This window comes from Euleptes europaea, chromosome 3 (assembly GCF_029931775.1).
Source record: "Euleptes europaea isolate rEulEur1 chromosome 3, rEulEur1.hap1, whole genome shotgun sequence".
In the NCBI taxonomy this organism is placed as follows: domain Eukaryota; kingdom Metazoa; phylum Chordata; class Lepidosauria; order Squamata; family Sphaerodactylidae; genus Euleptes; species Euleptes europaea.
The window spans coordinates 8,225,988-8,253,924 of NC_079314.1; the positions used below are offsets into that span (position 1 = coordinate 8,225,988).

At 47.7% G+C, this 27,937-nt stretch overlaps 2 protein-coding genes across 2 annotated transcripts; both read right to left on the bottom strand.

Moving 5' to 3' along the window:
* Nucleotides 1-859: 859 nt before the first annotated feature.
* LOC130474207 (ras-related protein ORAB-1-like) lies at nucleotides 860-9,441 on the bottom strand. The gene is made up of 6 exons (XM_056845741.1): nucleotides 9,380-9,441; nucleotides 8,366-8,438; nucleotides 5,697-5,792; nucleotides 3,866-3,961; nucleotides 3,400-3,531; nucleotides 860-1,081 (listed from the first exon to the last, which is right to left on the bottom strand). Exons 1-6 carry the CDS (start codon nucleotides 9,400-9,402, stop codon nucleotides 860-862), a joined length of 642 nt encoding a protein of 213 aa, XP_056701719.1. The 5' UTR covers nucleotides 9,403-9,441.
* A 7,077-nt stretch (nucleotides 9,442-16,518) lies between these two features.
* On the bottom strand, nucleotides 16,519-26,129 carry LOC130474208 (calcineurin B homologous protein 2-like). The gene is made up of 7 exons (XM_056845742.1): nucleotides 26,063-26,129; nucleotides 23,347-23,419; nucleotides 22,655-22,735; nucleotides 19,139-19,248; nucleotides 17,990-18,051; nucleotides 17,138-17,260; nucleotides 16,519-16,578 (listed from the first exon to the last, which is right to left on the bottom strand). The coding sequence occupies exons 1-7, from the start codon at nucleotides 26,127-26,129 to the stop codon at nucleotides 16,525-16,527; spliced, it is 570 nt and encodes a 189-aa protein (XP_056701720.1). The 3' UTR covers nucleotides 16,519-16,524.
* Between the last annotated feature and the right edge of the window lie 1,808 nt (nucleotides 26,130-27,937).

The window sequence follows — 27,937 nt, forward strand, 5'->3', positions numbered from 1 at the left end:
AATCATGGCTAAGTGGTGTGAAACCAATATAAGTTTATAGTGTATGTTAACGTCCACAGAGCTAGCAGGCAGTAATAACATCGAAAGGGTGATGGAGGATGAGGAAACTGGTCCTTTCAAGTAAATCTAACGTCCAACAATGAAACAAAATATTTGTTTTTAAAAAAAGCAGATTTGTGAGGGTGATGGCAGTCACTTGCCTGCGTTTAAGATATTGAGAACGCACTCAGAACCAGGCGATGGTTCTGAAATTCCAGATGAGGGAAATGTGAACAAAAAATCTCTTGCGAGTCCTATAGTTCTCCCTTGCTACTATGATACTTTGGAGCAATGTGTTTGATTTAGGGAGGGTCCGTGGCTCAGTGGTAGAGCATCTGCTTGGCATCCAGAAGGTCCCAGGTTCAATCCCCGGCGTCTCCAAAGGATCTTGCAGTAGGTGATATGAAAGACCTCCGCCTGAGACCCTGGAGAGCTGCTGCCAGTCGGATGTAGACAGTATTGACGCTGGCGGTCTGATTCATTCTAAGGCAGCTTCATGTATGTTCACATCCGTACTGCCCCACAGGACTCATAGAAGCATTGGCCGGATGAGCAAGGTCGATGCACAATTTGGTTGCTGAACAGAAATAGATCTTTTGGGTCTGATGACGGGAAAGGAATGACGCAAACACAGATTGGCTGAGGCAGCATTTCCAGCGGGATGGAAGGTCCATCATGTGTTCCAAATCCATAAGAGGTATGTTGGGATGCCATGAAGAGAGGGGTCCCATTGCCTGTGGCCACTTCTGGGGCCCAGGAGTCGTTAGTCCCATGCGCTCCCCGAACCATCTGCTTGGTGAGTCCGTGGGCGGCTCTCCCCCTAGCAGCAGCCTCCCCCACCCTCGTCCCCCTTGCTGGTCCCTTCTTGCCTTAAGGGGCCGCTCTGGATGTGGAGGCTGGGCTTGTGGCTGTCGTTCTGGGTGGGCCCGCTGCTGACGCGGTTCTTGATCTCCGCTGCCATGGTGAGGAAGGCCTGCTCAACGTTGGTGGCATTCTTGGCACTCGTCTCCAGGAAGGGCACCCCGAGGGAGTCGGCATATTCCTGTGTGGATGAGATAAAAACCACCAGGAAAACAAAATGGGGGATCGGTTCTTGTAGGCTATCCGGGCTGTGTGACCATGGTGTTGGTATTTTCTTTCCTGACGTTTCGCCATCAGGATACAATGGTTCCACATTAACATACCACACCCTCATTAACCATTATCTTGATACTTACAAGACAATGATTAGCACATTACCTTTAATACTTTGCAGGACAATGACTCGGCTCAAACCCAACCCCCTTCTGACTATATATTACTCTTCCTACACACTTGACACTGAGAGACACTGTCCTTCAGTGTTACTCCTCTGAAGATGCCTGCCACAGCTGCTGGCGAAACGTCAGGAAAGAAAATACCAAGACCACAGTCACACAGCCCGGATAGCCTACAAGAACCGATGAACTCTGACCGTGAAAGCCTTCGACAATAAAATGGGGGATGTTGGTTACATGGAGAGTTAACCCTTATTTCTCCATCAACGCAGGCCTCACCCATTCAACTAGCCCCCCCATGGCTTTTGAAGGCAGGCGTTGTCAACCTTTTCCAGGTGGCAGGCCACAAATTGGCTGCCACAGGAAGAAGAAAAGTTGGTTTTTATCTGCCGACTTTCTCTACCACTTAAGGAAGAGTCAAACCAGCTTACAATTGCCTTCCCTTCTCCTCCCCCACAACAGACCCCCTGTGAGGTAGGTGGGGGCTGAGTGAGCTCTAAGAGCTGTGACTAGCCCAAGGTCACCCAGCTGGCTTAATGTGCAGGAGTGGGGAAACAAATCCAGTTCACCAGATTAGCGTCCACTGCTCATGTGGAGGAGTGGGGAATCAAACCCGGTTCTCCAGATTAGAGTCCACCTCTCTTAACCACTACACCACTCTGGAAGAGGCAGAGCCAACCACAAAACGTCAGGGATTGAAGAAGAAGAGTTGGTTTTTATATGCTGCCTTTCTCTACCACTTAAGGCAGAATCAAACTGGCTTACAATCGCCTTCCACCCCCCACAACAGACACCCTGTAAGGTAGGTGGGACTGAGAGAGCTCTATCAGCTGTGACTAGCCCAAGGTCACCCAGCTGGCTTCGTGTGTAGGAGTGGGGAAACACATCCAGTTCACCAGATTAGCCTCCACTGCTTATATGGAGGAGTGGGGAATCAAACCCGGTTCTCCAGATCAGTCTACTGATTCAAACCACTGCTCTTAACCACTACACCATGTTGAGCTCATGCATAACTCTAATAGTAACTTCAAGATTTCAGGCAGAAGATCTGTTAAACAGGATGTCTTTATAATGAGCACAATGTTTAAAAATATTTTCTTGCATACGCAGATTAACTTCAGTCACACAGAGAATCATAGACTCATATAGAGGGGGAAGGGGCCATACAGGCTCAGCCTAGAGCATCCCTGACAAGTGCTTGTCCAGCCTCTGCTTAAAGACTGCCAGTGAGGGGGAGCCCACCACCTCCCCAGGTAGCTGATTCCACTGTCGAACAACTCTTACTATAAAAAAACTTTCCCTAATATCCAGCCAGTATGTCTCTGCCTGCAATATAAACCCATTCTTGCGAGTCTTGTCCTCTGCTGCCAAAAGGAACAGCTTCCTGCCCTCCTCTGAGTGACAGCCCTTCAAATACTTAAAGAGAGCAATCATGCCCCAACCTCCTCCAGACTAAACATTCCCAACTCCCTCAGCCTTTCCTCATAAGGCTTGGTCTCCAGGCCTCTGATCATCTTCGTCGCTCTCCTCTACACCTGCTCCATTCTGTGGGGCCTCTAGAACTCCACACAATACTCCAGGTGTGGCCTGACCAGTGCGGTGTACAGGGGAATTATGACATCTTGCGATTTGGATGTTCTGCCTCTGTTAATGCACCCCAAGAGATCGCATTAGCTTTTTTTGTCACTGCGTCACACTGGCTGCTCATATTTAACTTACGGTCCACTTGTACCCCAAGATCTTGTTCACACACACTGCTACCCAGAAGTGTATGCCCCATCCAGTATGCACGTCTCTCATTTTTGTTCGAAGATGCTTGTGCCGTGGTGGCAGTTGCTGTCATAGCAATTAAAAAAAAAAAATCTTCCAGTGGCCAACTAGAAGCCCTGCCTCACCTGGCCCTGCCCACTTTCTTCAGAGACTTAGTGGGCACCAGGAAAAGTGTTGCCGGGTGCCAGGGTGCCCCTGGCACCATGTTGGGGACTCCTGTTTTAAGGCTAAGCTACACATCAGAGAATCTGACCGCTGATTCCCCAATATGATGCGTAATCTGTCCTTTGCTGCTGAGCTGGCGTTTAATGCTCCTTCTTCCCAGGTCTTGTACCTTGGCTGTTGTGTAGTCCACCGCCTTCTTGCTAGAGAGGTCACTCTTGTTTCCCACGATCAGCTTGTTGACATTCTCACTGGCGTAGCGATTGATTTCCTCCAGCCAGAGGTGCATGTTGTTGAAGGAGTCCTAAAGCAGAGGGAGGTCAGAAAAGAGGGACCCTGGAGGTCGGAAGCCAGCAAGCACAACTTCAGGGTTCCCAGGTCTCTCCCGCTGCCCCCTCCCCGCCCCCCGTTTCTTTTCCCTGAGCATGTGACTCACCTTTCCTAGGCAACATCTTTCCTTCTCTCCTCCCCAACTTTGTTTTTTTTCCCCTTTGCCAAACCATAATCTCCAGTCCAACAAGCAAAAAGCTGCTAAGCGTTAAACACACTAGCCCACAGATCTGTCCAGCATGCCCTCCTGACCTTTAGTGCCCTCGCTCTCTTTCTTCAATGCATAACTCATTTCCCTTCCACCTCACCTGGTCCGTCACATCGTACACAATGATGATGCCATGCGCTCCTCGGTAGTAGCTGGAGGTGATGGTGCGGAAGCGCTCCTGTCCGGCCGTGTCCCACTGTGGGGCAGAGAAATGAGCGTTTTTGCTCAGCACTGCCTTCTAGTGGGCACAGTTAGGGTTTATCTCTCTCAAGACAAATTTTGGAGAAGTAGTATTGTGGGGTTGCTTCTACACGGCGAAGGTTTTCCATTAAGCTCTCGTTGCTGCTGCGCATGCAGAGGCTCTGCTGAAGTTTTCTCTGCTCTTTGTGTTTCATTTCAGCCCTCCCTCCCCACCACCATCCCCCCCCTCCAGAGGGCCTTTCAGACTTTAAAAAATCTGCAATTGCCATGTCACTATAGGGTTAACCTCCAGCGATATGTAGGGTTGCTTGTTTTACAGGAGGGAGCTTGGTTTTACTTTAATGACACTGTTCATACAGCCAATTCAGCTCTGAACGCTGTCACACTAAGATTAATACTAAAAGGAACAATATATTCATATATTTATATTAAATATCCATATATTTATAGAGATAGAGAATTAATAATTTTTAATCTTAATCGATGGGGGGGGGGGAACCTTGGCAACTGCCAATGTAATATTAAAATCCACCCCTGTTAAAAGAAACCTCAGATTATCCAATTCACATGTAGGGTCCCGGATAAAAGGTTTTATCCATCTATCGCTTGCCTCACAGGTCACAGCTGAATAGAGAATGTTGAAGGGTGTCTATTTGACCAGAACCACATTGACACACTCACTCAGAATACGGCACCTTATTTAAATGACTTAATAGCTCCCCTGATGGAACAGTATTCAATCCAACAACATAAATAATCTGTGGCATGGGTCTATCAGGAAGTACAATATGTTGGAAGAGATTGTGGCAGCATTAAACCTAGGTATAAAGGTGAACATACTCTACGTGCTCTTATTGTAGTGCTTCTAAAATCCAGTTTTTGCAAGCAGCTCAGGATTAAAGAAAGAGCTGCCGATCTTGGTTTTACCCTGGAGTTTCTGGCAATTCCTAGAGCTACCTGACATCACTTCTGGATTTCCCCTGGAAGTGACATCACAGCGCATGCAACACCAACATTAAAAAAAATCCTCCCACTATCACTCGAAGCGGTGGCAGGCAATGGGGACTGCTATAGCAGGAGGTCTGTAAACCCCAATAAAATATTGAGCTTGAAATATTGATGCATATTTTGTTTTGCTTGGTATGACATTTCATGTTTGGACTCTTTCATGTGAAATTATAATGCTACATGTGGGTTTTGTAACAATACAGAGTTAAAAGGTATCCTTGCCTATCTGTGTTGGATTTGAGTTTATAGCAGGAGGTCTGGCAACCTTAAAGGTATGTCAGTGATCGATTTTAAGCTGTAGCAATACCTCAGGTACATTTGGTAATTGTCACATTGCTGTTGTTTAAAGCCTGTAGTTAACACTGTAGCCATAAGTCAATTACCAACCCAAAAAAAATGGAACAAACTCTGGCGGAGAGGTGGGGGGGAGTGTTTGGGTGAGGGGGATGGAGGATTGTGGCCTTTGGGGGTCAGAAGCAAAGGTGGGCAGGACTTCTGTGTCTTCCATAGCTGTGGAGAAAGGCTTTTGGCGTGCCCCACTTCTCAGCCAGGAGGGAGACAAACAGGACTTGCAAAAATATCATCTTTGCAGCTGTTAGAACCACAAGATTTAACTGTCCTCCTTTCCATTCCCCCGTCTCCTTCCAGAGTGGGAAGAGAGAATCCCAGCCTCTTGGTTTCTGTTTTTTCTCTTCTTTTTCCAACCTTGGGGTTGTACGTACAATTTGGAGCTTGATGGTCTTCCCTTCCAACTCGATGGTCCGGATTTTGAAGTCCACCCCGATGGTGCTGATGTAACTGTCGGTGTAGGTGTCATCCTAAGGAAGGAGAGGAGAAGGGCTGCTAACTCACAGGGTTTGGGCACTTTTCCTGCTGAGAAAGTGAGTTTCCGAAGCCAGTGTGCTGACCATGTTCAGGCTAGCATCCGGGAGACACAGATTCAAATTTCCACTCTGCTGTGAAGCATGCTAGGTTGGGTGACTTTGGGCCAGATTCTCAGCCTAGCCTGCCTCACAAGGTTGCTGTGAAAATTAAACAGGCAAGAATCCTACACATACACCATCCTAAGCTCCTTGAAGGAAAGGCTCAATGAAACGTACCGAACTGGTAGAAACTGGCACATTGGCAGCTCCAAAGCAGGTTCCCCAAAACCAGCCTAAGATGACTGAATGAGTGTCATCTCATCATTTTAGACCAGTGGTTCCCAACCTGTTTTTGACCAGGGACCACTAGGACTTTTTTTGTTCAGTGCAGGGACCCCAAGGTTCAAAATAAAAATTCCAATAATTTGAAAATAAACTTTAATCATAACTGTTAAACATTAAGCTTAGAATAATATTTGAATATATATTTTTATAATAGAGAACTTTTAATTGAAAATATTAATTATGGGTTTATAACTTTGTTTCGCGGACCTTAATTTAGTTCTCGTGGACCCCTGGTTGGGAACCAGTGTTTTAGACGGTGGCCGTGTTAGCCAGTGCGCTGTAGTGGTTAAGAGTGGTGGACTTTAATCTGGAGAACCGGGTTCGATTCCCTGCTCCTACATATGAAGACTGCTGGGTGACCTTGGGCCAGTCACAGTTCTCTTAGAGCTCTCTCAGCCCCACCTACCTCACAAGGTGTCTGTTGTGGGGGGTGGAAGGCGATTGTAAGCCGTTTTGAGACTCCTCATGGTACAGAAAAGCAGGGTATGAAAACCAACTCTTCTTCTTTTTGGCCTGCAGTAGACCAGCTAGATTCAAATCCAGTAGCACCTTAGAGACCAACAAGATTTTCGGGGTAGAAGCTTTCACAAGTCAAAGCTAGCTCCCTTTGACAAATACGTTATCTGATGAAGGGAGCTCTGACTCTCGAAAGCATCTACCCCAAAAGTCCTGGTGCTACTGGACTCAAATCTAAGTAAACATCTTAACGGTTGGGCTGGCTTTCCTACCTGTTTGTCATCATGAAGCTGATTGATTTTTAGCCACTGAGATCCATAGGCTGCAATCCCACGTACACTTACCTGGGCATAAGCCCTATTGAACCCAGTGGGACTTCCTTCTGAGTAAACATGAGTGAGATCGTACTGTCTAGCAAGTCAGAGTCTGGAAGTGCCGGACTAAATCAAACAATAGAGTAGAACCTCAGTTTTTGTGGCTTTATGGAGGAAAAGGAAACTTTAAAAATATTCATGTTTTTATCTAAAGGGAATTCTGTGGTATTACTTGGTCATCTTTATTACCTTAATTTTATTACAGTTTCCCCCACCTGCCAGAGCTTCTGTGTATGAATTCAGGAGGAAGAAGTTTGCTTGTTAAACTTAGGGCTTCTGGTTAGTTGCTGAAGCACAGGAAATGCCAGAAAATGTCTATCGATAGCTGTAGGAAGGCGTTCCCCCCACCCCAAGTCCGATTGACCGAGGACCTTGTTTTTGGTTATGTGTAGCGCGCAACTTGCCTTGGTCAGATTCCACTGGAGTGGCATGCGTGAGTGCCCCGGTCAACGGGTGAGAGGGCTTGATCCAGATCTGACCTTTCTCTACCTATCCAGAGGGTGTCAGCAATCCATAGCTGACAGCTCCACCCAGTGACCTGGAAGCTGTTATCTCAGACATACATGGATTGGCTGTGGTTGGTCAATGGAAAAGGAAATGCACTTTGCACGTGATTAGAAGTATTACCTTGTTTTATTAATTTTATACGTTCGGGGGCTAGCCTTGGCATGAAAATAGGGTTCAAGAGCTGATGTAAATTGGCTTCTGGCTGCACTGTGTTGCAGGGGTGACGCTCCACCCGGTGGGGGGGGCTTGTTCCTCTAGCACAGGGGTCCCCAGCCTTTCTGAGCCTGCGGGCAACTTTGGAATTCTGATGCAGGATGGGGGCACCCCCCAAAAAAATTGCTACCACAGGAGGTGGAGCCAAACACACACAGGAAGCCCCAGTGCAGGGGAGAAGAGGAGTAATTTGAGCTTGGACCGTACAGAAAGAATTTTAAAAGTATACTGGGAAAGAGGAGTGAGAGAAAATAAACACTGTGGTGGCAGCTGCCATCAAAACATTCTTTTAATCTGCATAGCTGCTTGGATCATCGGTAACCGGTCAGAAGCCATGCTGGGCAAGAGCCCACCTGGCCCCACCCACCTCCTAAAAACACTTGGTGGACACCAAGAAATCTTTTGGTGGCTTCCATGGTGCCCAAGGGGACCCCTGAAAAGCAGCATCTTTCAAGGAACCCAAAGGGGCGGGGTGCCAGAGGAAAGTCCTGCAGGGCAGAGGATCGCCTGCTGGCTGGCCGGCTGGAAGAGGACACCAACGGAAACAAAGCTTAGGATCTGACCCCTAGTCCCTGCCTTCTTCCCTTCTGAGATTTTAGCAAAAGTGATTTGAACTCTGCAAGGAGGGCTTACCGCAAAGCGGAGGAGGAGGCAGGACTTCCCGACCCCAGAGTCACCGATCAAGAGGAGTTTAAACAAGTAATCGCTGTTGTTGGAGAAGGAAAGAGAAACAAGATTTGGTGACCTTTTTTTTTTTAGAAGGAGGCCACAGATGGTGTTCATGGAGGGGAGATGCGATAGAGGCTTATAAAATTACACCTGGTGTGGAGAAAGTAGACAGGGGGAGCTTTTTCTTCCCATAACACTAGAACCTTGGGGCACCCAACGAAATTGTGGGGAAATGGGTACAGGAGAGAGACAAGGAAATACTTCTTCATTCAATCAGTAATTAAACGGTGGAATTCAGTGCCGGTGGGGGTGAAGATGGCCTTAAAAGGGGGTTAGACAGCTTCACGGAGGAGAGATCCACCAAGGGCTGCTGGCCAGGGTGATTGAAGGGAGCCCCCATATACAGAGGCAGCCAACCTCTGAATACCAGCGCTTGGAGCCAGCATCAGGGGAAGGCTTCAGCCTCTAGGCCCTGTTGGTTGGTCCTCCAGATCAACTGCTTGGCCACCGAGCAGCCGTCTGATCCAGCAGGGCTCTTCTTAAGTGGTCAACGGGAGACTCATAGGCCATTGATGCACGGGAGGTTTTGCCTTGGATTTGCCGCTCTCTAGGTGCACGTTTTCCCCATCGGAATTCTCAAAACTCTGCATGGGGGGCTTGTGAATTTTGAGAATTTGGATGGGGAAAATGTGCATCTAGAGAGAGGCAAATCCAAGACAAAACCTCCCGTGCATAAACAGTGATCGTCTCCGGAGATCCCGCTGACTGTGGGTATGAATGAGTGTGGTTATCAGAAGTTGATTTCCTCTCCAGGTAGAGAGACACCCAAGACCAAATGGGCAACCTCTCCATTGACAGATCATCTCATTCACTAACCCTTTTTATATAACCTCCCTCCGCCCCCCCGCCCCCCCGTGCAGCCGTGTGACACACACAACCACTACCTGGCCACATGCCTCTTTGACACATGCTACTCACTATTCAGGGCTGATGGTTGACATGTTAGCAGGCAGACATGCACACAGTCAGACGTCCTGCTATCCTGAGCACGGGAAAGGGCGGAGAAGCCGGTGTGCCCTAGAGTAGCTTCCCGGAGTCTGTCTGTCTGTTTTGGACAAATAGAAGATGCATCACAAACAAAAATTTTGAATTTCCCCCCTTTAAATTAAAAAAAAAAATGAATTCAAGGAGTAGGGAGAAACAAGTCATCAATGAATTCCTGTTTCAGAAGAAAGAACTGCTGTATGGAAGCTGTTTGGTAGCTGAAATGTTCCCTTCCTAGCCGTATATTCGAAATTCAGGTCAGATTTTCAGTTCTGATTACATCTGTCACAAGTAGCAGGTGGTTCTCTTGGTACAAAAAGTAAATTGTCTCCTATCTGGCTTTCTATGAAAGCTTCTCTGTGTTGAAATAATCTAGTGTTTTGACTGTTGTGTGTATGTCAGGTGTGGGTTGCCAACCTCCAGGTGGGGCCTGGAGATCTGGAATTACAGCTGATTTCCAGACTACAGAGGTCGCTTCCCCTGGAGAAAATAGCTGCTTTGGAGGGTAGACTCTGGCATTATACCCTGCGGAGGAGCTTACCTTCCCCAAACCCCACCCTCCTCAGGCTCCATCCCAAAAGTCTCCTGGAATTTCCCAATCTGGAGTGGGTGGGCAGCCCTTAGGTTTGGTTCTTTGATAATGTGGCTTATCTTTCAGTGTATCTTTCTGTCTTTCTTGAGCTTTATCTGCCCCTGTTCTTCAATTTATAAAATTCAGCCTTATCCAGATTCTACCATTTTATTCAGAAGCCTGTTCAGAAGACCCAACATGAGATGGATGGACTATATAAAGGAAGTCACGGCCCTCAGTTTTCAAGACCTGAGCAAGCCTATTAATGATAAGACTGTTTTGGAGATCATGAATTTATAGGGTAGCCATAAGTCGGAAGCTCCTTGACAGCATTTAACACACACACACACTCTCTCAGAAGCCCTCCCTTTAGTTCAAGATGTGCAAGGGTGTAGCAGTGGCAAGGGGAAATCACTCTGCCCATGGCCAGAGGATTCTTTATGTCACATGTTCCAGGCTTAACCTTGTTCCGATCGATTTCATTGCCTCTGATGGATGAATCCAATGGAACTTCCCACCATAGTAAACCAGCGGGCCTCTAAGAATCCTTGTACATGGCAAACACATTGGTTTTATAACTCTCTGCCATACCTTCCTGCAAAAGAATCCTGGGAATTGTAGTTCTGTGATTAGGTTAAGTTTCTCTTTGAGATCTCTGTAGTTCTTGAGGGAACTACAGTTCCCACACCTCCCCAGAAAGGGAAGAAATTATTAAACCTGTTCATATTTGTGGTGTAGATGTACACAAAGTTGTCATTCTGCTCTTCCGTTTTTGCTGCTACGGACTAGCCATTTTAAAAAAAATATTTACTTGATGCAAATAGCTGCCATTTGTTAAAATATGGTGAATCAGTAACAAAGCCTAAATTCTACCTACTGGCTCATTTTAAAAGCCTAAATTTCCATGATTGTCACATCTGAGAGGAAGAGACTTTTTCTCTTTTTGCCCGTGCCTCCAGCTGCAGATTTTCCACCTGCTGTCACAATGGGTGTTTCCACCCCCCCACAACTTTGATGAATATGCCTCTGGCAGAGGAGTTTGGGTTTTCCAACATAAATCAGGAGATATTCACCAAAATGTGCCGTTTTCACCCAGAGTCGCTTAATGAGCCCCTCCCAAGAGAGCCTGGATGGCCCTCCTGCTCTCCAGGTAGTCCTGGCCCTGATTGCCCAGGAGGCAGCCAGGCTTGGAATAAAACTGTGCTTGAGGGGAGACAGGCAGCATTAGCAGAATACCCAGACACGGCAGCACAGTTGGCTGTCTGAATCCACCCAGCCTTAAGAGCCGGGTGCCTCGCGCCTGTCCTGCCCCCTCCAGCTGGCAGCTCTGCAGTAAAATGCCCCCCCTCCTTTCTGCTCTATCCTTCCAGAAAACCCAGCCCTTTATGAAAAGGAGGAATCTCCATCCACTTCTTGACACCCCCCCTCCGCCATTCTGGCAGGACACTCCTTGTTTCTTTGCCTGCTTTGAAACAAGGATGGGGGAGGGATGCCGGTGCTAAGGTTGATAGGGGGGGGGGGGTTTGATGGTCAGTGGTACCTTTGAGGCTTGGCCCTGCCAGTTCCTGGCAAGGAGCAGTTCCAGTCCAGTCCACAGAGGATGAGCAGGGTGTCCTGGGCAGGATGGGTCCCCTCGCTCAGGTATCCAGTGGGGAGTGAGAACAGAGGAAATCCCATGCAGGTGGGGCAGCGTTGCAGTGGCAGGTGGTGAGATTTGCAGCCCCTGGTGCACAAGGAGAGGCCAAGTTGGATCCAAGAGCACCTGAGTCGCTGCCTCAAAAGGGGGAGGAACAAAAGAACTCCCCTCCCCTGTTCCCTCCCCAGTTTCCCCAGCAGCTGGCCAGCTCCCTCCCTCGCCTTGCAGCAAAGATGCTCCCAGCTGAAGACACAGCTATTGGCCAGCTGTTGGGGATGACGTCATCTGACAGTGCTGAGGATTGGCTGGGATGGGAGAGGATCGGCCTGCCGGTATCTTTCATCTTGCAAAGGAGGGGGGGGGATGCCTGCAGGAGAACCGGTGGGGGCAGTCTGAGCAAATGTGCGCTCGTGCATGCGCAGGCTTTAGGGGAAGCGGGAGGAAAAGGCACTCTGCACAACAAATAAGGATTATTGCACTGTTTTAAAACCTGGCTACAGTTACTACAAAAGGGGGGGGGTTTCTGTGCATGCTTTGGAAGGAAGGGATGATCATCTACCTTTGTGATTGTAAATGCAGAAGCAGAGAGGTCCAGGTGCTTCCCTGAAGGCGTGATCTAGTACGCAAGACGGGACGGGACTCCTTGAATTCAGCTTTGGCATGCACTAGGAAGGGTGTGTGTGCGTTGTGGGAAAGAGAGTCAAGTATTACTTGGTGCCACTCTTCAAGGATGCTTTGCTGTGGACTTTAGAATATATGAATGGGCGTGGGGTGGCACCTTAAAGATGAACAAGGTTTTATTCCAGTGCCACCTTTTGTCAGGCTTGTGCATCAGGTCAGCACAAGGCAGGAATGTATATACGAAGTTACATCTGCCTAATGACTACCCGCTATGTCCATCTCATCTGAGAATATGGGGTCTGGCGCACAAGAGTTTGTGCTGAATAAAACCTCCTTGACCTTCCAGGTACCCCGAGAATCCTGTTTCGTTTTACCGCAACAGACGAACGCGGTGACCTCTCTGGAATTATTACAGTGTGCGATGCAGACATGCAAGTCAGTTGTCCCAAGCTGGATTGAGCTGCTGCTGATATTCTAGATAAACACATACTAATGGAGTCATCAAAAATTCATCACCATGCGTCTCTAGAAAGGCCAAGGTGGCTCAGGGAAAAATGTCTCGGCTTCTCAGAAGCACACAGCTCCAGGCTGTGACTAATGCAACCGTCTCATTTGGTTTTTGTGCCCCCCACCCCTGGTTTGCTGTGCATTGCAGTCCTGGGACCTGCAAGGGCCTCGTTTCAAGCTGAGCGGGAGCTTAGCACAGGTAGCAGCTCAGCGTAAACAGGACACGGTGCAAGTGCAAGTCCCACAGGTGAGTTCTTTTGCCTGAGCAGACGTCATCTTTAAATTGAGCCCAAGAGAATGTCTGCACCAGTTTATTGCTGCCTGGCTGGTCTCCAAAGATCCCAGGGGGAGCGTGCGCACCGCAGTTTGCCCTGGGACCCAAGTGAAAGCGTCTGTGTATTAAGAATGCTTCCCCGGATGGCAGCTAGTGGCTGAAAAGAGGAACTCGCTTTTACCAAGATGGGCCTTTGTCTCACTTCTGTGAGTGCTGGGAGGGGGTCACCCTTGTCCTGCTCTCCCTCCTTTCCTGAGAGATTCTTTCTCCATCTTGCAGAGCAGTCCCTTGAGGTCTCCTCTGCCTCGTTTCTCGCTTTGGCACAGCTGGGCCCGTGCGCACTGAGTAACTCTCTTCTCTTTCTAACTGGGACCTAAACCTCATCCGAAGAACACTGGAGCAGTAAGATACTGAAAAACTAATTTTCAGGGTTTTGTATAGATATACCCATTCAAAGCATGGTTGAGCTGATATGGCCTCTGTCATATTTCCACACCCCTCAACACATACCCTTTTCTCCTTGTTCAGGTTTGATTATATAAATAGGTTTGCCTAATGTTTCAACACTTCATGCATCTGATGAAGTGAGCTCTGACTTGTGAAATCTGATACTGGAATAAATGTCATTCCTCTTTTAAGGTGCCACTGGACTCCTTATGGACTATGATCTGGAGAACTGGGTTTGATTCCCCACTCCTCCACATGAGCGGTGGATGCTAATCTGGTGAACTGGATTAGTTTTCTCTCTCCTACACACGAAGCCAGCTGGTTGACCTTGGGCTAGTCACACACTCTTAACCCCACCTACCTCACAGGGTGTCTGTTGTGGGGAAGGGAAGGGGATTGTAAGCTGGTTTGATTCTTAAGTGGTAGAGAAAGTCGGCTTATAAAAACCATCTCTTCTTATTTTATTTTGCTGCTACAGACTAACACGGCCACCTCTTGGACATGAAGCAGGGTCTTGAATGCTTGTTCTTTAATACCGGTATTTGCTTTCATGCACAACCCCCTCTTGGATGCACACCTTAGCGTGGTGAGGAGGTTTGTGTGTGCCAGCAAAGCTGAGAGCAATACCCTAAGGAGTTTAGACTCTTGTCAAAGGGGCTAATCGCCAAGCAGAGTCACCCAGGGCAGAATGGTCACAAATGAGACACCAGACTAAGATGCATCCACCCTCTTCTGGGAACAACAGCCACATCAGCAGAAAAGAACAGACAGCTCCAGTGAGGATGGGGTTGGAGGAATTATTGAAGAGCAGCTACTGGGCAACAGCAACAGTGGAAGGTGACACTGGCAGAGGATCTTTTGTAGACCATGGCTGTGCTACTTCAGCTAACCCTGGTTAGTACTGTGCTGAAGAAGGCAATGGTAAACCACTTCTGATCATCTCTTACCTCAAAAACCCCAAGAGTAGATGGGATATCAATAGAGCTATTGCAAGTCACAGAAATTGACTCCATCAAAATCTTAAGAATATGCCAGCAAATATGGCAAACAATACAATGGCTCATAGACTGAAAATGCTTAATTTACACTCAAGTTCTGAAAAAAGGAGACATCAAAGACTGCAGCAACTATTGGACTATTGCATTAATTTCTCATGCAAATAAAGCGATGCTCAAAATCTTACAACAAAGATTGTTAGCATATATGGAATGAGAAATGCCAGATGTTCAAGCTGGATTCAGAAAAGGAAGCGCCACTAGAGAGCATATTGCAAATTTACATTGGTTACTGGAATGTACAAGATAATTTCAGAAGAAAATCAGCTTGTGTGTCATAGTTTACAGAAAAACTTTTGACTGTGTGGATCATGAAAAGCTATGATTGGTTTTAAAAGAAATGGATGTACCACAACATCTGATTGTTTTGATGTGCAACCTGTACTCTGGACAAGAGGCCACGGTTAGGACAGAATATGGAGAAACAGAATGGTTTCCAGTTGGCAAAGGTGTCAGACAAGGATGTATTTTATCTCCCTACCTCTTCAATCTATATGCAGAACATATCCTAAAGAAAGCTGGATTAGAATAGGTTTGATGAAGGTGGAGTTAAAATTGGTGGAAGGAATGTTAACAATTTGAGATATGCAGATGACACACATTACTGGCAGAAAATAGTGACAACTTGAAACAACTAGTGATGAAGGTTAAAGCAGACAGTGCTAAAGCAGGTTTACAGCTGAACATCAAGACTGGGGAATTACTCTAAGGTAGACAATGGGGAAATTGAAATTGTTCAAGACTGTCTATTCCTTGGCTCCATCAAAAGTGAAACTGCAACCAAGAAATCAGAAGGCAATTGAGACTGGGAAGGGCAGCCATGAAGGAGCTAGAAAAGATTCTTACATGTAAGGATGTGTCACTGGCGACCAAGATCAAGCTAATTCATGCCATAGTATTCCCTGCTACTATGTATGGGTGTGAAAGTTGGACAATGCAGGAAGATGACAGCAAGGAAGTTGAATCATTTGAAATATGGCATTGGAGGAGAGTTTTTCAGACATTGTGGTCTGCCCAAATTTGCGGATTCCAGTTCAAATCCCATCTCAACTCCCTAGAAGCTAAAGAAACTACTGTACTTTGGGCACATTATGAGAACACAAGTCACTGGAAAAGACAGTAATGCTAGGAAAAGTTGAAGGCAGCAGGAAAAGAGAAAGACCCAATATGAGATGGATTCTCAGTCAAGGAAGCCACGGCCCTCAGTTTGCGAGACCTGAGCAAGGCTACTAACGATAGGACTGTTTTGGAGGTCATTCATTCATAGGGTAGCCATAAGTTGGAAGGACTTGACGGCACTCAACAAACACAAACACACACACAACCCTGAAATTAGACTTTGCATTTCCTTGTTTAATTGATTGCCACTAATACTGGGGGCGGGGTTGTTGTTAAGGAAGTGAGAGATTAAGACAGTAGCTGATCCATGAGAAATTACAGAAGCGCCATTCCCCTCACACACAAAAACAGTCTTCAGGCTTACAATTACCAGTTGTGTTGTGCCTCAGACTGCATTTTAAAATTTTTGCATGAATATTCCTGAAAGACACTTTTCGGTGTGAGAGTTGTGAAATTCTGTCAGCATGTAGGGAACAAAATCCTGCAGTTATCTGCCCTTTTTGTTTTTTAAAAACCTGCTCATAAAGTTTTAGTTAGATATATACTGCAGAACAAGGCACAGCTTTTCCAGAAACTAGCAAACGGTATATCCGTTTCTGAGATGAAAGAGAGAGACAGATGCCCCCGCTTAAACGTGGCAAGGGTTTTCAGTGGGCACCAGTTGGCATCCAGTCCCATTCTCATGGAGGAATCCTGATTGGACCCAGGCCTCCGCTGGCAGGATCCATCTCAGGCCATTGGGTGCAGAAAAGAGGTTGACTTGGATCCCTCCGTCTTTCCTGCCTTGGACCAAGAGCCAGACTTGTTCATTTCCAAGCTCGGGTGCAAATTCTCCAGCCCCTCAGGAGCTCATTTCAGGATGCGGAGACTCATCTTTTGTTCAATGTTCAGCTTTTGAACAGACTGCAAAATAAAGGGGAGAGTGGTGGTTACACTGGGCATTGCTTGAGTCAGACTCAGTTTTTGCTGACGGGGTCAGTCTTGGAAGATATGATTACGGCATGATAAGAGGGTACTTTAAAGCATGTGCAAAGTACTGCCTTCTCATTGCTGAAAAACTACCTTGGCCTCTACTGCCACTGGAGAGTCGGAGTTTCCAGCTAACGTGGAGCCCTTTCTTTCTTTCTTTCTTTCTTTCTTTCTTTCTTTCTTTCTTTCTTTCTTTCTTTCTTTCTTTCTTTCTTTCTTTCTTTCTTTCTTTCTTTCTTTCTTTCTTTCTTTCTTTCTTTCTTTCTTTCTTTCTTTCTTTCCCTACTTACCTACTAAGGAAACCAAATTAAAACATGTTTTGTGTCAGGAGTAACTGGTTGGCCTCCTGAGGAACTGGTTGGCCACTGTGTGGGACAGGATGCTGGACTAGATGGGCCCTCACTGGTCTGATCCAGCAGGGCTCTTCTTACGTTCTTATGTCTATGCCCCACAGAATCCATATATGTACTGCCCAATCTCTAACCAGCCTGACCTTGGAGAACTCTTCAAAAGAGATGGCGTCGTCTCCATCGTGATCAGCCTCTTGGATGGTTCGGTCCGTGATGCTCTCCAGTTGCTCATCTGTCACCTGGATCCCGATCATCATTCTCAACACCTGGGGGTGGGTGGGGACACACACAAAGATAGGAGGTGCAGAGGGAGGGAGGGTTCTAGGGGAAAGGGGGAATAGTTCTTGCCATCCTTCTAATTAATCTCTTGGTGAGGAAAATCCTTTGCTTCTGGAGATTGGTCCTGATGCTGGATTGTGGTTGCAGGCAGAGAAAACCATTCACAAGTTCTGGGGTAGGGGGATTTTATACATACTGTGATTTTCTGGCCTGGACCAAATGAGTGAGAGAGGTTGTGCCTCTGGGGGTTACCTAGTGCATTCCCTTTACTACTGAATAATTGTGTCTCCTCATTTGAGAGCTGGTGTATCTATTTATTGACTTACCAACTTTATTTGTACCCCGCCTTTCTCCCCAATGGGGACCCAAGGCAGCTTACAGCATTTCCTCTCCTCCATTTTATCCTCATAACCCTGTGGCGTAGGTTAGGCTGAGAGAGTGTCGTGGTTAGAAGGAGGAGGCACGGGTTCTAGTCCCCACTCAGCCGTGAAACGCAATTGAGTGACGCCGGACTTTCTGTCAGCCTAACCTACCTCATAGGGTTGTTGTCAGGATAAAAATGTAGTGGTTCGGTTAAGGCACTGGACATCCCAGCTGCCTTGAGCGCAGGTGTGCTACTTCCTAAAAATGAATCGTGATCCTCCTCCACTTCTCAAGCACACTGACGTACGCATTTCCCCCTAGCCTTTCCCTGTATACACACATACAGTAATTACCTGTAGCAGTTCACCTCGTGAGATCTTTCCATCCTTGTCTTGATCATAGAGCTGAAAAGCAACTTAAGGGAGACCAGAATGATGGAGAGTTAATAAGGGGATCGAAGCGGAGGTGGTTCCAGCATTTATATCTACTGGGCTATAACTGCAGGGACCAAAGATATCGGCATGATGCAGTTTTTGATAGCCAAGTCATATTAGAATCCAAATTTTCAATTTGGTATACACTAATTAAAGCAGATCATTTTAGGGCAAATTACTTGTCTAAGATCACATTTTTTAAACTACGCTCAGCCTTCACATCCATCCATTTTCAGACCATGCAAACTGCTATGCTTGAAGGACGCTATAGCCAACGATCAGCTGCTCAGCATCTAAGTATCTTTGGAGATTCAGTTCCGGAAGATCTCTGCCATTATATGCTGGATAGGCCGTTCTATCTTGCTCCAAGGGGAATAATCTTTTAGAGATAATTTTGGCCAATGTAGGACAACACACTGTTATGGAGAAAGTTTTATTTCTCCTTGCAGAGCCAGAGCCAGCTGTCTTCTCTTAAAGTTGCCCTCTTTGCTTAAGCAGCAAAGAAAATACGTGCCAGGTTGGCCCAACCCATTAATTCTGAAAAGAATCGAGTTAACCAAGCGGCTGATGTGAAGCGGGCTTTCCTAATTACGTGAATCCTATCTGGCAGTCCTCTTGTTGCCCAGGACTAAAATAATCTTGGGCCTGAGATCACACTTTTCAAATTTCCCTTATTTTACGGGCGATTTTTGGCTTGAGTCGTTTTGTTGTTTCATGTTAGATAAGGCAAGATATCTCTGAAAGTTAACCATTTAATAATGTTTTGGGCTGTATTTTGATAAGATCTGGAGGGTTAGAGAAACATAACCTTAAAGCTTTTGATTTGTTTCTAAAATGTAACTTTTATTAAAGATCAACTGGATAACAGTTGATTCCTAATTCAGCAAGGAAGATTAGTGTGCAGGTTTTTGGTTGTCTCTCACGCTTCTGCAGAGTCAGGAAATTGGGCTCTGCTTGCAGAATTCTGCAGCCCGAGAATCTCAGGTTCCACCTTTAAAGAAAAGCACGTTTCTGGGGGACCCTCTTCCTGCTCCCCGGTGTTTTACACTCCCCTGTGATAATACTCACACTTTAGCTTGCTAAGTCGGCTGTTTATATTCTCTGAACCTTCCGTTCCCTCCACGGGCCGGAAGTGGGCCAGAACGTGGACAAACATTCGGAAGTCAGTCGTCTCTCTCCTACAGAGGAACAAGACCCTATGTGATGTAGCAGCTGCTTTGGGAAGGCACTTGATGGCTTGGCTTCAGTGGGACTGGCCAGGGGTCAGTGGGGCCAGTCAGTTGACCGTTCAGACCTTAGGTGGTTCCAAAGTGTTAATTTTATCCAAACAACAAAAAACATTAAGATGGCCTGGTACTTATGCTAATTGCAGAAACCAAATCAATGGTTGTTTTGGAATTATGAAATCCACTTAAAAAAATTATAACATTTCACAGTATTAGGAAAGTTTTTTTTAAAAAAATAAATGTTAAGTAAAAAGCTGAACAATTACTCTCTTTGGCTTTTTGTCCTGGAATACCAAGGTCAAACTACAATTGCAGTGTTACTCAAATAATGAAATTACTGCCAAAATAAAGTGAAGTAACAGCTGCCATTCAAAAAACCAAAAAACCAAGGGCAGCTGTGGAGGGGTGGGGGGTGGGCAGGCCTCCCCCCCCCCGACCTTGTGAACTACTGACAGCCGAGTGAAATAAAAAGAGGAAATTGCCACATTCACTGTGGTGCTCTTGGCTCCATAAAATATTTGACCATATCTGACTGTGCTCAATTAAGTGGTTGTTGGTTGATGGTATTTGCCGGGTGTGCTCATCCTAGCTTGTGTGTGTGTGTGAAGTGCCGTCAAGTCGCTTCCGACTCATGGCGACCCTATGAATCAATGTCCTCCAAAATGGCCTATCTTTGACAGCCTTGCTCAAACTGAGGGCTATGGCCTCCTTTATTGAGTCAATCCATCTCTTGTTGGGTCTTCCTCTTTTCCTGCTGCCCTCAACTTTTCCTAGAATGACTGTCTTTTCTAGTGACTCTTGCCTTCTCATAATGTGGCCAAAATACGATAGCCTCAGTTTAGTCATTTTAGCTTCTAGGGTCAGTTCAGGCTTGATCTGATCTATAACCCACTGGTTTGTTTTTTTGGCAGTTTCAAAGGAGTCTACTTTCTTCCTAGCTTGAGGGCCTCTTAAATATTTTGGAAAATGGCTGTCCTTAGGGAGTTGATTCAGAACAGGCATTAATTGAAGGGTTGCTTGAGAGACTGGCCTGATGTGTTTTTGGTTCCTCTCAGAATGCATAAGAATCTCAGAAGAGCCCTGCGGGGTCAGGCCAGGGGTCCATCTAGTCCAGCATCCCGTCTCACAGGGGCCAACCAGTTAGGGTTGCCAACCGCCAGGTACTAGCTGGAGATCTCCTGCTATTACAACTGATCTCCAACCGATTACAACTATTACAACTGATCTCACCTGGAGAAAATGGCCGCTTTGGCCATTGGACTCTATGGCATTGAAGTCCCTCCCCTCTCCAAACCCTGCCCTCCTCAGGCTCCACCCCAAAAACCTCCCGCCGGTGGCGAAGAATGACCTGGCAACCCTACAACCAGTTCCTCTGGAGGGCCAACCACAGGGCAGAGAGGTTGAGGGGAAGAACATCAGAAGAGCCCTGCTGGATCAGACCAGTGAGGGTCTACCTAGTCCAGCATCCTGCCTCATGCAGTGGCCAACTGGTTCCTCTGGAAGTCCAATAACAGGGCATAGAGGCCGAGGGCTTCAGAAGTTGACTGCCTCTGAACATGAATGTTTCCTTCAGTCACCCTGGCTAGTAGCCACTGATAGACCTCTCCCCTGTGAACCTGTCTAATCCCCTTTTAAAGCCACCTATGCCTGAGGCCACCACTATATCCTTTGGCAGTGAATTTCATATTTTAATCACTCACTGAATAAATAATTATTTCCTTTGTCCATCCTGAATCTACTGCCCAGCAGCTTCATTGGATGCCCTCAAAATCTAGTAATTTGGGGAGAGGGAGAAAAAAATTCCTTTTGTCAAATCCCTCCTCCTTGTGCATACTTTTATAAGTCTCTATCATGTCCCTTCTTAGTTGTCTTTTTCTTCTAAACTGGAAAGTGCCAGACTCTTCCCCTTTCCTCATAGGGAAGGGGCTCCAGCCCTGTGGCATCTCCGTATGAAGATGGGTGGGTGGGTGGGTGGGGGACTAGATGCCAGATGACACCCCTCCCCAGATTTGCAGACTCTTGGAAATATTTTGTAGCTTCCAAGTCCGTGGTGGGACATGCCCTCTCCGGCCCTGTAAGTGACTGGGCAGTGGAGGGAGGGGAGAGCTGAGTGATTGCCTTGGGCTTCCTAGACGGCGGCAAAAGACTCCTCTGTAAACAGGCTGGAATCATGCAAACAGTGGCAGCAGGCAGGGGAAGAGCGTTCTTGGCTCCTCTGGCTGGTGCCCCACCTGCAGAAATACATTCTGCCTTGCCTAATGGAAGAAGAAGAGATTGCAGCGGCGTCTAGAGTGGGTCCCAGCAATTGGTTTGGCAGAGTTCCCTTGCTAAGGGGTGGGGCTGGTTCCCGGCTGCCTCTTCTTTCCCCTCTCATCTGAATAAAAGATTTTGCATCTCCCTGCCAGAGAATGTCGGCACATCTCGCTGCCCTTCTCCCGTGTTCATGTTGGGTCTATGGTTGCCCTAAAAAGTCCTTCTGTGTGCTGCCTGTGGTCTTCCACCATGCGGGCAGGTAAGTCCACCTGTGCTACTAGCCTGCTTTCATATGCATACCCACTGGTGTCCTCTAGTGGGGCATTAAGGTCAGTTTCACTTGTGCTGAAGAATCATAGAAGAGTTGGAAGGGGCCATACAGACCATCTAGTCCAACCCCCTGCTTATTGCAGGATCAGCCTAAAGCATCCCTGACAAGTGCTTGTCCAGCCTCTGCTTAAAAACTGCCAGTGATGGGGTAGCTGATTCCGCTGTCAAACAACTCTTACTGTAAAAAATATTTTCCTAATATCCAGCCGGTACGTCTCTGACTGCAATTAAAACCCATTGATGCGAGTCCTCTCCTCTGCTGCCAACAAGAACAGCTCTTCCCTCTTCTAAGTCAAAGCTTCTTAAACTATGGGTCGCGACCCCATATGGGGGTCACGTAACTGAATGTGAGGGTTGCAAAAAATTTGGAAACAGTAAAAGGTTTCTGAATAAATTAATCAAGTAAATGTTTGATTTGTATACCTATTTTATATACCTATATACCTTGGGGAAGGCACTGGCAAACCACCCTGCAAACAAAATCTGCCTAGGAAACGTCGGGATGTGACGTCACCCCATGGGTCAGGAATGACCCAGTGCTTGCACAGGGGACCTTTACCGTTTTTTAATATATATACCTTGGGGTTACATAAAAATTTCTCGTGCAAAAAGGGTTTTGAGTGGAAACAGTTTAAGAAGCCCTTCAAATACTTAAAGAGAGCAATGCCCCCTCTCAATCTCAATAAATTGAACATGACGGGAGAGGAGAGCCAGCATGGGTTTTGTTGTTGTCGTTTTGTGGTCTGTGTGTGTCTGTTTCATCGTGCACGCTCACCCGTCTTGGAAGAATGCGTTGACGATCCGGTCCCCAATGGGATTGACAGCTAGCTCTCCAAGGCCTTGCAGGTCATCTTTGCTGCAGAGAGAATGGGGGCAGGAGAGTGCAGTAGAAGGAAGACGAGTATCCCAGAAGCAGTTTAAGCACTAGGGTGATGTCGTGTTTTGTGGGTCATGGCAACCTAAACCTGCTTCCCTGTTTTTTTGGAGGCCTTGGCCTGACTGTAGGCGCAGGAGTCCCCAATGTGGAGCTCGTGGACGCTGTGATGCCTGCCAAGTGTTTTCAGAAAGTGGAAGGGGCCGGGGGGGGGGGCCTTTCGCCTCGCAGAGCTTCTGGTTGCTGTGCAGATTTTTTAAAACAATGCCACGAACTTGCTAGGGGGCCACGTGTAATTAGTGGATGGTAATACTGGCCTCTTTTACAGGGCTGCTGAGAGAGGGTCCTGCATATGGTGAGAATGCTGAAGTACTTTAAAACATTCTCAGTTGCTTTGTGTTACTCATGGAAGTTCTTGCATTGCCGGGTCTCCATCGGCAAGCACAGTGTGTCTGGCACCAAAACCTGCTACCTGATCCCGGTGTGGGGCAGTGCTGGATAGTCAAGACACATTTGTGGATCGAGGCCTCCCAGATAGCAGGAGATGAGCCTTTCAATGCCTATCCAGTGCTATACTTCTTCTCCACCCTTACCTGAGGTAGCCTTTTTCATCCTTATCCAAGGCCTGGAAGCGTTGGTAAAGACGCGTCATCGTCGTTTGGGAAACTAGGCGCGAAGGAAAGGAGAAGGTTAAGGATTCTCAAGAAGACAGGCTGCAGATAAAAATTAGGGGAGCTGTCCCAGGCAGGAAATCAGAAGTGGGTGCTTTGTATTCCTAGCAATTATATATTCATTTTCCTTTGTTTAAAAGGTGGTGGTGGTGAGGATTCTGTATTGAAATTCCACCATCGGCATGCTGGAAATTTATTTCTGGTCTTTGTTCTATAAGAACTCAAGGTGACATATGTAGGGGCGGGGGGGGGGGCACCAGGAGGTCTCCCATCTAGGCCCTGTCCAGACCCCAGACCAGCATAACCCCAGAAAGTGGCTGTGCGAACACAGGAAGCGGCTTGCTCATGAGTCAGACCCTTGGCTTATCAGAATCACTCTTATCTATTCTGGCTAGCAATGGCTCTCCAGGGTCTCGGGGTCTTTCACATCACCTCAGACCTTCTTCTTTTAACCGAAGAAGCTGTCCAGGACTGATCCTGGGATCTTCAGCATGCAAAGCAGGGGTTCTACCACTAATCCATGGTCCCATCCCAAATACATGCCATCCTTCCTGGTATCCAGGTCGTTCCCATTTATTTCCCTTTTTCCTGGTCTTCATGCGAGGAATTCTGGGTGGTATGTGTGGTTGCCTCAGCCTCCCCTTGGAAGAGGCTCCCTCTCAGCTCCTGAGGTTTCACTAAGCATTGCTCTACTTTCTGCTTTCTTAGACGGACTAGATGCACTTCTGTTTCTAGCACCGAGGGGATGTATTTGAAGTGAGAAGGGTGAATACTTCTCTGGAGGTGCCGGCACAAGTCCAGCAGATGTAATTATGGCCCACCCCTGCTATCTTTAAGTGAGGAGGCTTCTTCTAGAGGGAGGTCACTGGAGCAAACCAGCTGCATTAGGGTTTCCTTTTTGTATGGGGGGGGGTGAGAAACAGCCTGCAAATCCTGTTCTCTGCGCCACTCACGGGTCTGAGAAACCCAAATTGTTTTAGCAAGAGGACCTGCACTATGGAAACGGCATTTTATTCCCCCACGTAATTCTTATGTATAATTCCTCACCTCCGAGAAACAGATGAATTAGAAAGCATTTCATACAAAGTCTCTGATGAACTCTCCAGACACACGGGACATGGACCAGTGTGATACAGGAAATCAGTGACATCATAAAGCGCCTGTACCGCCAGGGCCCAGGGAGTTCATTGCAGTCCCTGCAAAACTGGGACCTTCATGGCAGTTCTCTGCTCTGCAAATTAGCTCCAACCCCACCCTTTCCTTCCTTGTGGATTCCCTCAGACAATATGAGGACGGCTGCCAGATTAGATGCGAGGCCTTGGGTGGGGCACAGCATTCATTTTAATTACAGTCGCATTTAAGGCCAAAAATGTCCCCCCCCCCCAGAAAGCCCACACAGCCTTTCTGAAAGCAACAAGGTCTCCCTAGGAAGAGGACCGCCGTCTTCTGGTTCTCTGTTCTGATTGTTTTCAACACAACAAGGAAAAACATTGCATGCCCTTCTCCCCACCGCAAGCAAGTATGAACTTCTGGACTTTTGGCTCCGTGTCAGAACTAGACGCCACACCCTCCTCCCTTTCCAGAGCTGAGAATAAAACTAACATGTGTAGTCTGCCAAGCTGTTTTAACTGCTGTTCCCCTGCAAGTTAGAGTAGGCACTCAGATGTCCTGACTTGATAGCAGCTGCAAGTGGCAAAGTCCAGCATATTCGCCTCTTTCCCACCTTGGAAACAGAAGAGAAAGAGTCTGCATCCCACACCACTCTGCTCCCTCTCTAGCTTAGACCCCATTCCCCATTGCAGCCTAGGCATACAGTCCTAGCCCCTTGAAGACCTTTTGACTCCCCTCCTCCCTTTAAACCACAACCCTTCTCGAGTGCTGTGGCATCCATGCCGGGGATCCTGGAAACTTACAGCTCTCCCTGCCCCTAACCGGGAAATGATTTCCCTACCCCTGTCCTGCAGGTACAAAGTGATCACAAAGATCTCTCTCCCACACATGTTCTCCCACGAAGCTCATATCCTTCCCTACTTCCTAACCGACCTAACCATTAGGCACCACTCTGTCTTCCTGGCCTGGAAATCATACTTCCTAAGGAGGGCTTGAATCTGAGCCCCAGACCCCAAGGGATGAAACTCCGGAGCCTTGGTTTGCTATTTGCATTTACAGCTAGATTTGAGTCCTGGAGCACTTTAGAGACCAACAAGATTTGGGGGTGGGGGTGGGGATATGAGCTTTTGGGAGAGTCAAAGTTCCCTTCATCAGAAACAAGAGCTCTGACTCTTGAAAGCTTATGCCCTGAAAATCTTGTTGGTCTGTAAGGTTCTACTGGACTCCAATCTGGCTGTTCTACTGCCGACCAACACGGCTACCCTATGCAACTATTTCTTTTTATTTATGGTACCTAGGAAAAATGAAAAGGAGAACAGGACCTTAGGTCAAACGCAAAGTGAACCACTGAGGCCTCACAGCAAACCTCCCCGCCCCTCTGAAGTTACATAGCAGGGTTTCCAAGACACGCAAGGGGCCCTGGCACCTCTTTGGAAATCAGGCACCCCCCTCCCCGTTTCCCCTCCGCACAGTTCCCACGATCCGCATGCAGGTAAGGAACAAAACCTTTCCCTGGGGTTCCCCTTACAGCCGGTTTCAGTCATGAGCTCCTCCAGGTCAGGAACAAGGAAGGTATGGGAACTCTGGGCTCCCATGTCGAAGTGCCGCCGGCTCCCTCCCTCCCCGGGACAGCCAGATCTATTTACAGGGGCGAGCCCATGCTCTGTATTAATATCCAGCCCCAAACAACTCCAGAGCAACCCACAGGGCAGCTGTTAGCAGAGATCCCCAGCTAATCAGAGCTGTGCAGCCAGAGGAGAGGAGGGACTTGGGGAGGACCGGGAAGGGTTATTTTAAGGTGGTAACGCTGGAGGAGCAGAGCCGGCCGAACAAGCATTTACAGTTCAGTAGGCAATCTTTTGAGTTGCACGGGCATCATCTTCTCCAGGAAGGAGGAAGAAAAGAACACTTCAGCAAATAGTGCCTAAGAGACAAGTTACAACTTAGCCTGGTGGTATTAGTTAGCACAGTGCTTTTTAGTTGGCCCTTTGAAGGTTTCTTGGATGAACTGCAGACACAGGGGTCGGTTTTTCACGGAGCTTTGCTGCGGTCTCACGTCTGGTTTGCATCGGTGCAAATTTTTGATTATTCATGACTGATCCGATTTGAACCACAAAAGCCGCTTTCCCCCCGCATCAACCCAAACCTGTTGTGAGCCGTTCTTTCCTGATGCTGCGCAGTTTTTGGCTCAGAACTCCATGAAGAATTTTTTGCTTCGGTTCGCTTGCCCCCGCCCATTACGGCTACTTCCTCCTCCCCTAAGAACGGTGATTGGCTGGCGCGGCTCCCTCCCCTGGTCTTATTCTGGCTTGAGGGAAGAGGAGCCGCTGCTGCCGTCCTCCTCCCTCCCTGCCCTCTTCCCTACTTCCTTCCCACCAGGCGGCATGGAAAAGCCCCAAGAGAGCCAGAACGGCTTCTTGGAGCCGGGTCCCCCTGCACCACCGGCAGAGGGTTTTTTTGGGCGGAGCCTGAGGAGGGAGGGTTTGGGGAGGGGAGGGACTTCAATAACATAGAGTCCAATTGCCAAAGCGGCCGCTTTCTCCAGGTGAACTGTTCTCTATCAGTTGTAATAGCACATGAACACATGAAGCTGCCTCATACTGAATCGGACCCTCGGTCCATCAAAGTCAGTATTGTCTACTCAGACTGGCAGCGGCTCTCCAGGGTCTCAGGCAGAGAAATTTTTCACATCACCTACTTGGGACCTGCTGCATGCCAAGCAGATGCTCGACCACTGAGCCACGATCTCAGGCTGAGGTCTTTCAGGAGATCTGAAAGCAGGAGATCTCCAGCTAGTACCTGGAGATTAGCAACTTGACTTGGAGCATTTTAAGGACTCAAATACATATGAAGCCCAGCTCCTCCTGGGCTTTTAAATACCTATTTCCTATATTATTTATAATTCCTCCCCCCTCCCCATGCAATAATAGCTTTGACCTGGATGCCCCAGGCTAGTCCAATCCCATTAAATCTCAAGCTCAGCGGGTAGGGTTACCAGGTCCCTCTTTGCCACCAACGGGAGGTTTTGGGGGCGGAGCCTGAGGAGGGCGGGGTTTGGGGAGGGGAGGGACTTCAATGCCATAGACTTCAATTGCCACAGCGGCCATTTTTCTCCAGGTGATCTGATCTCTATCGGCTGGAGATGTTGAATTAGCAGGAGATCTCCGGCTACTACCTGGCAGTTGGCAACCCTATAAGCGGGGTTGGCCCTGGTTAGCACTTGAGTGGGAGACCCGGGTCACTACGCAGAGGCAGACAATGGCAAACCACCTCTGTTTGTCTCTTGCCCTGACCTGGCTGGCCCAATCTTGCTAGATCTCAGAAGCTAAGCAGGGTTGGTCCTGGTTAGTACTCGGATGGGAGACCCCCAGGAAGTCCAGTGTTGCCATTGCGGAGGCAGGCA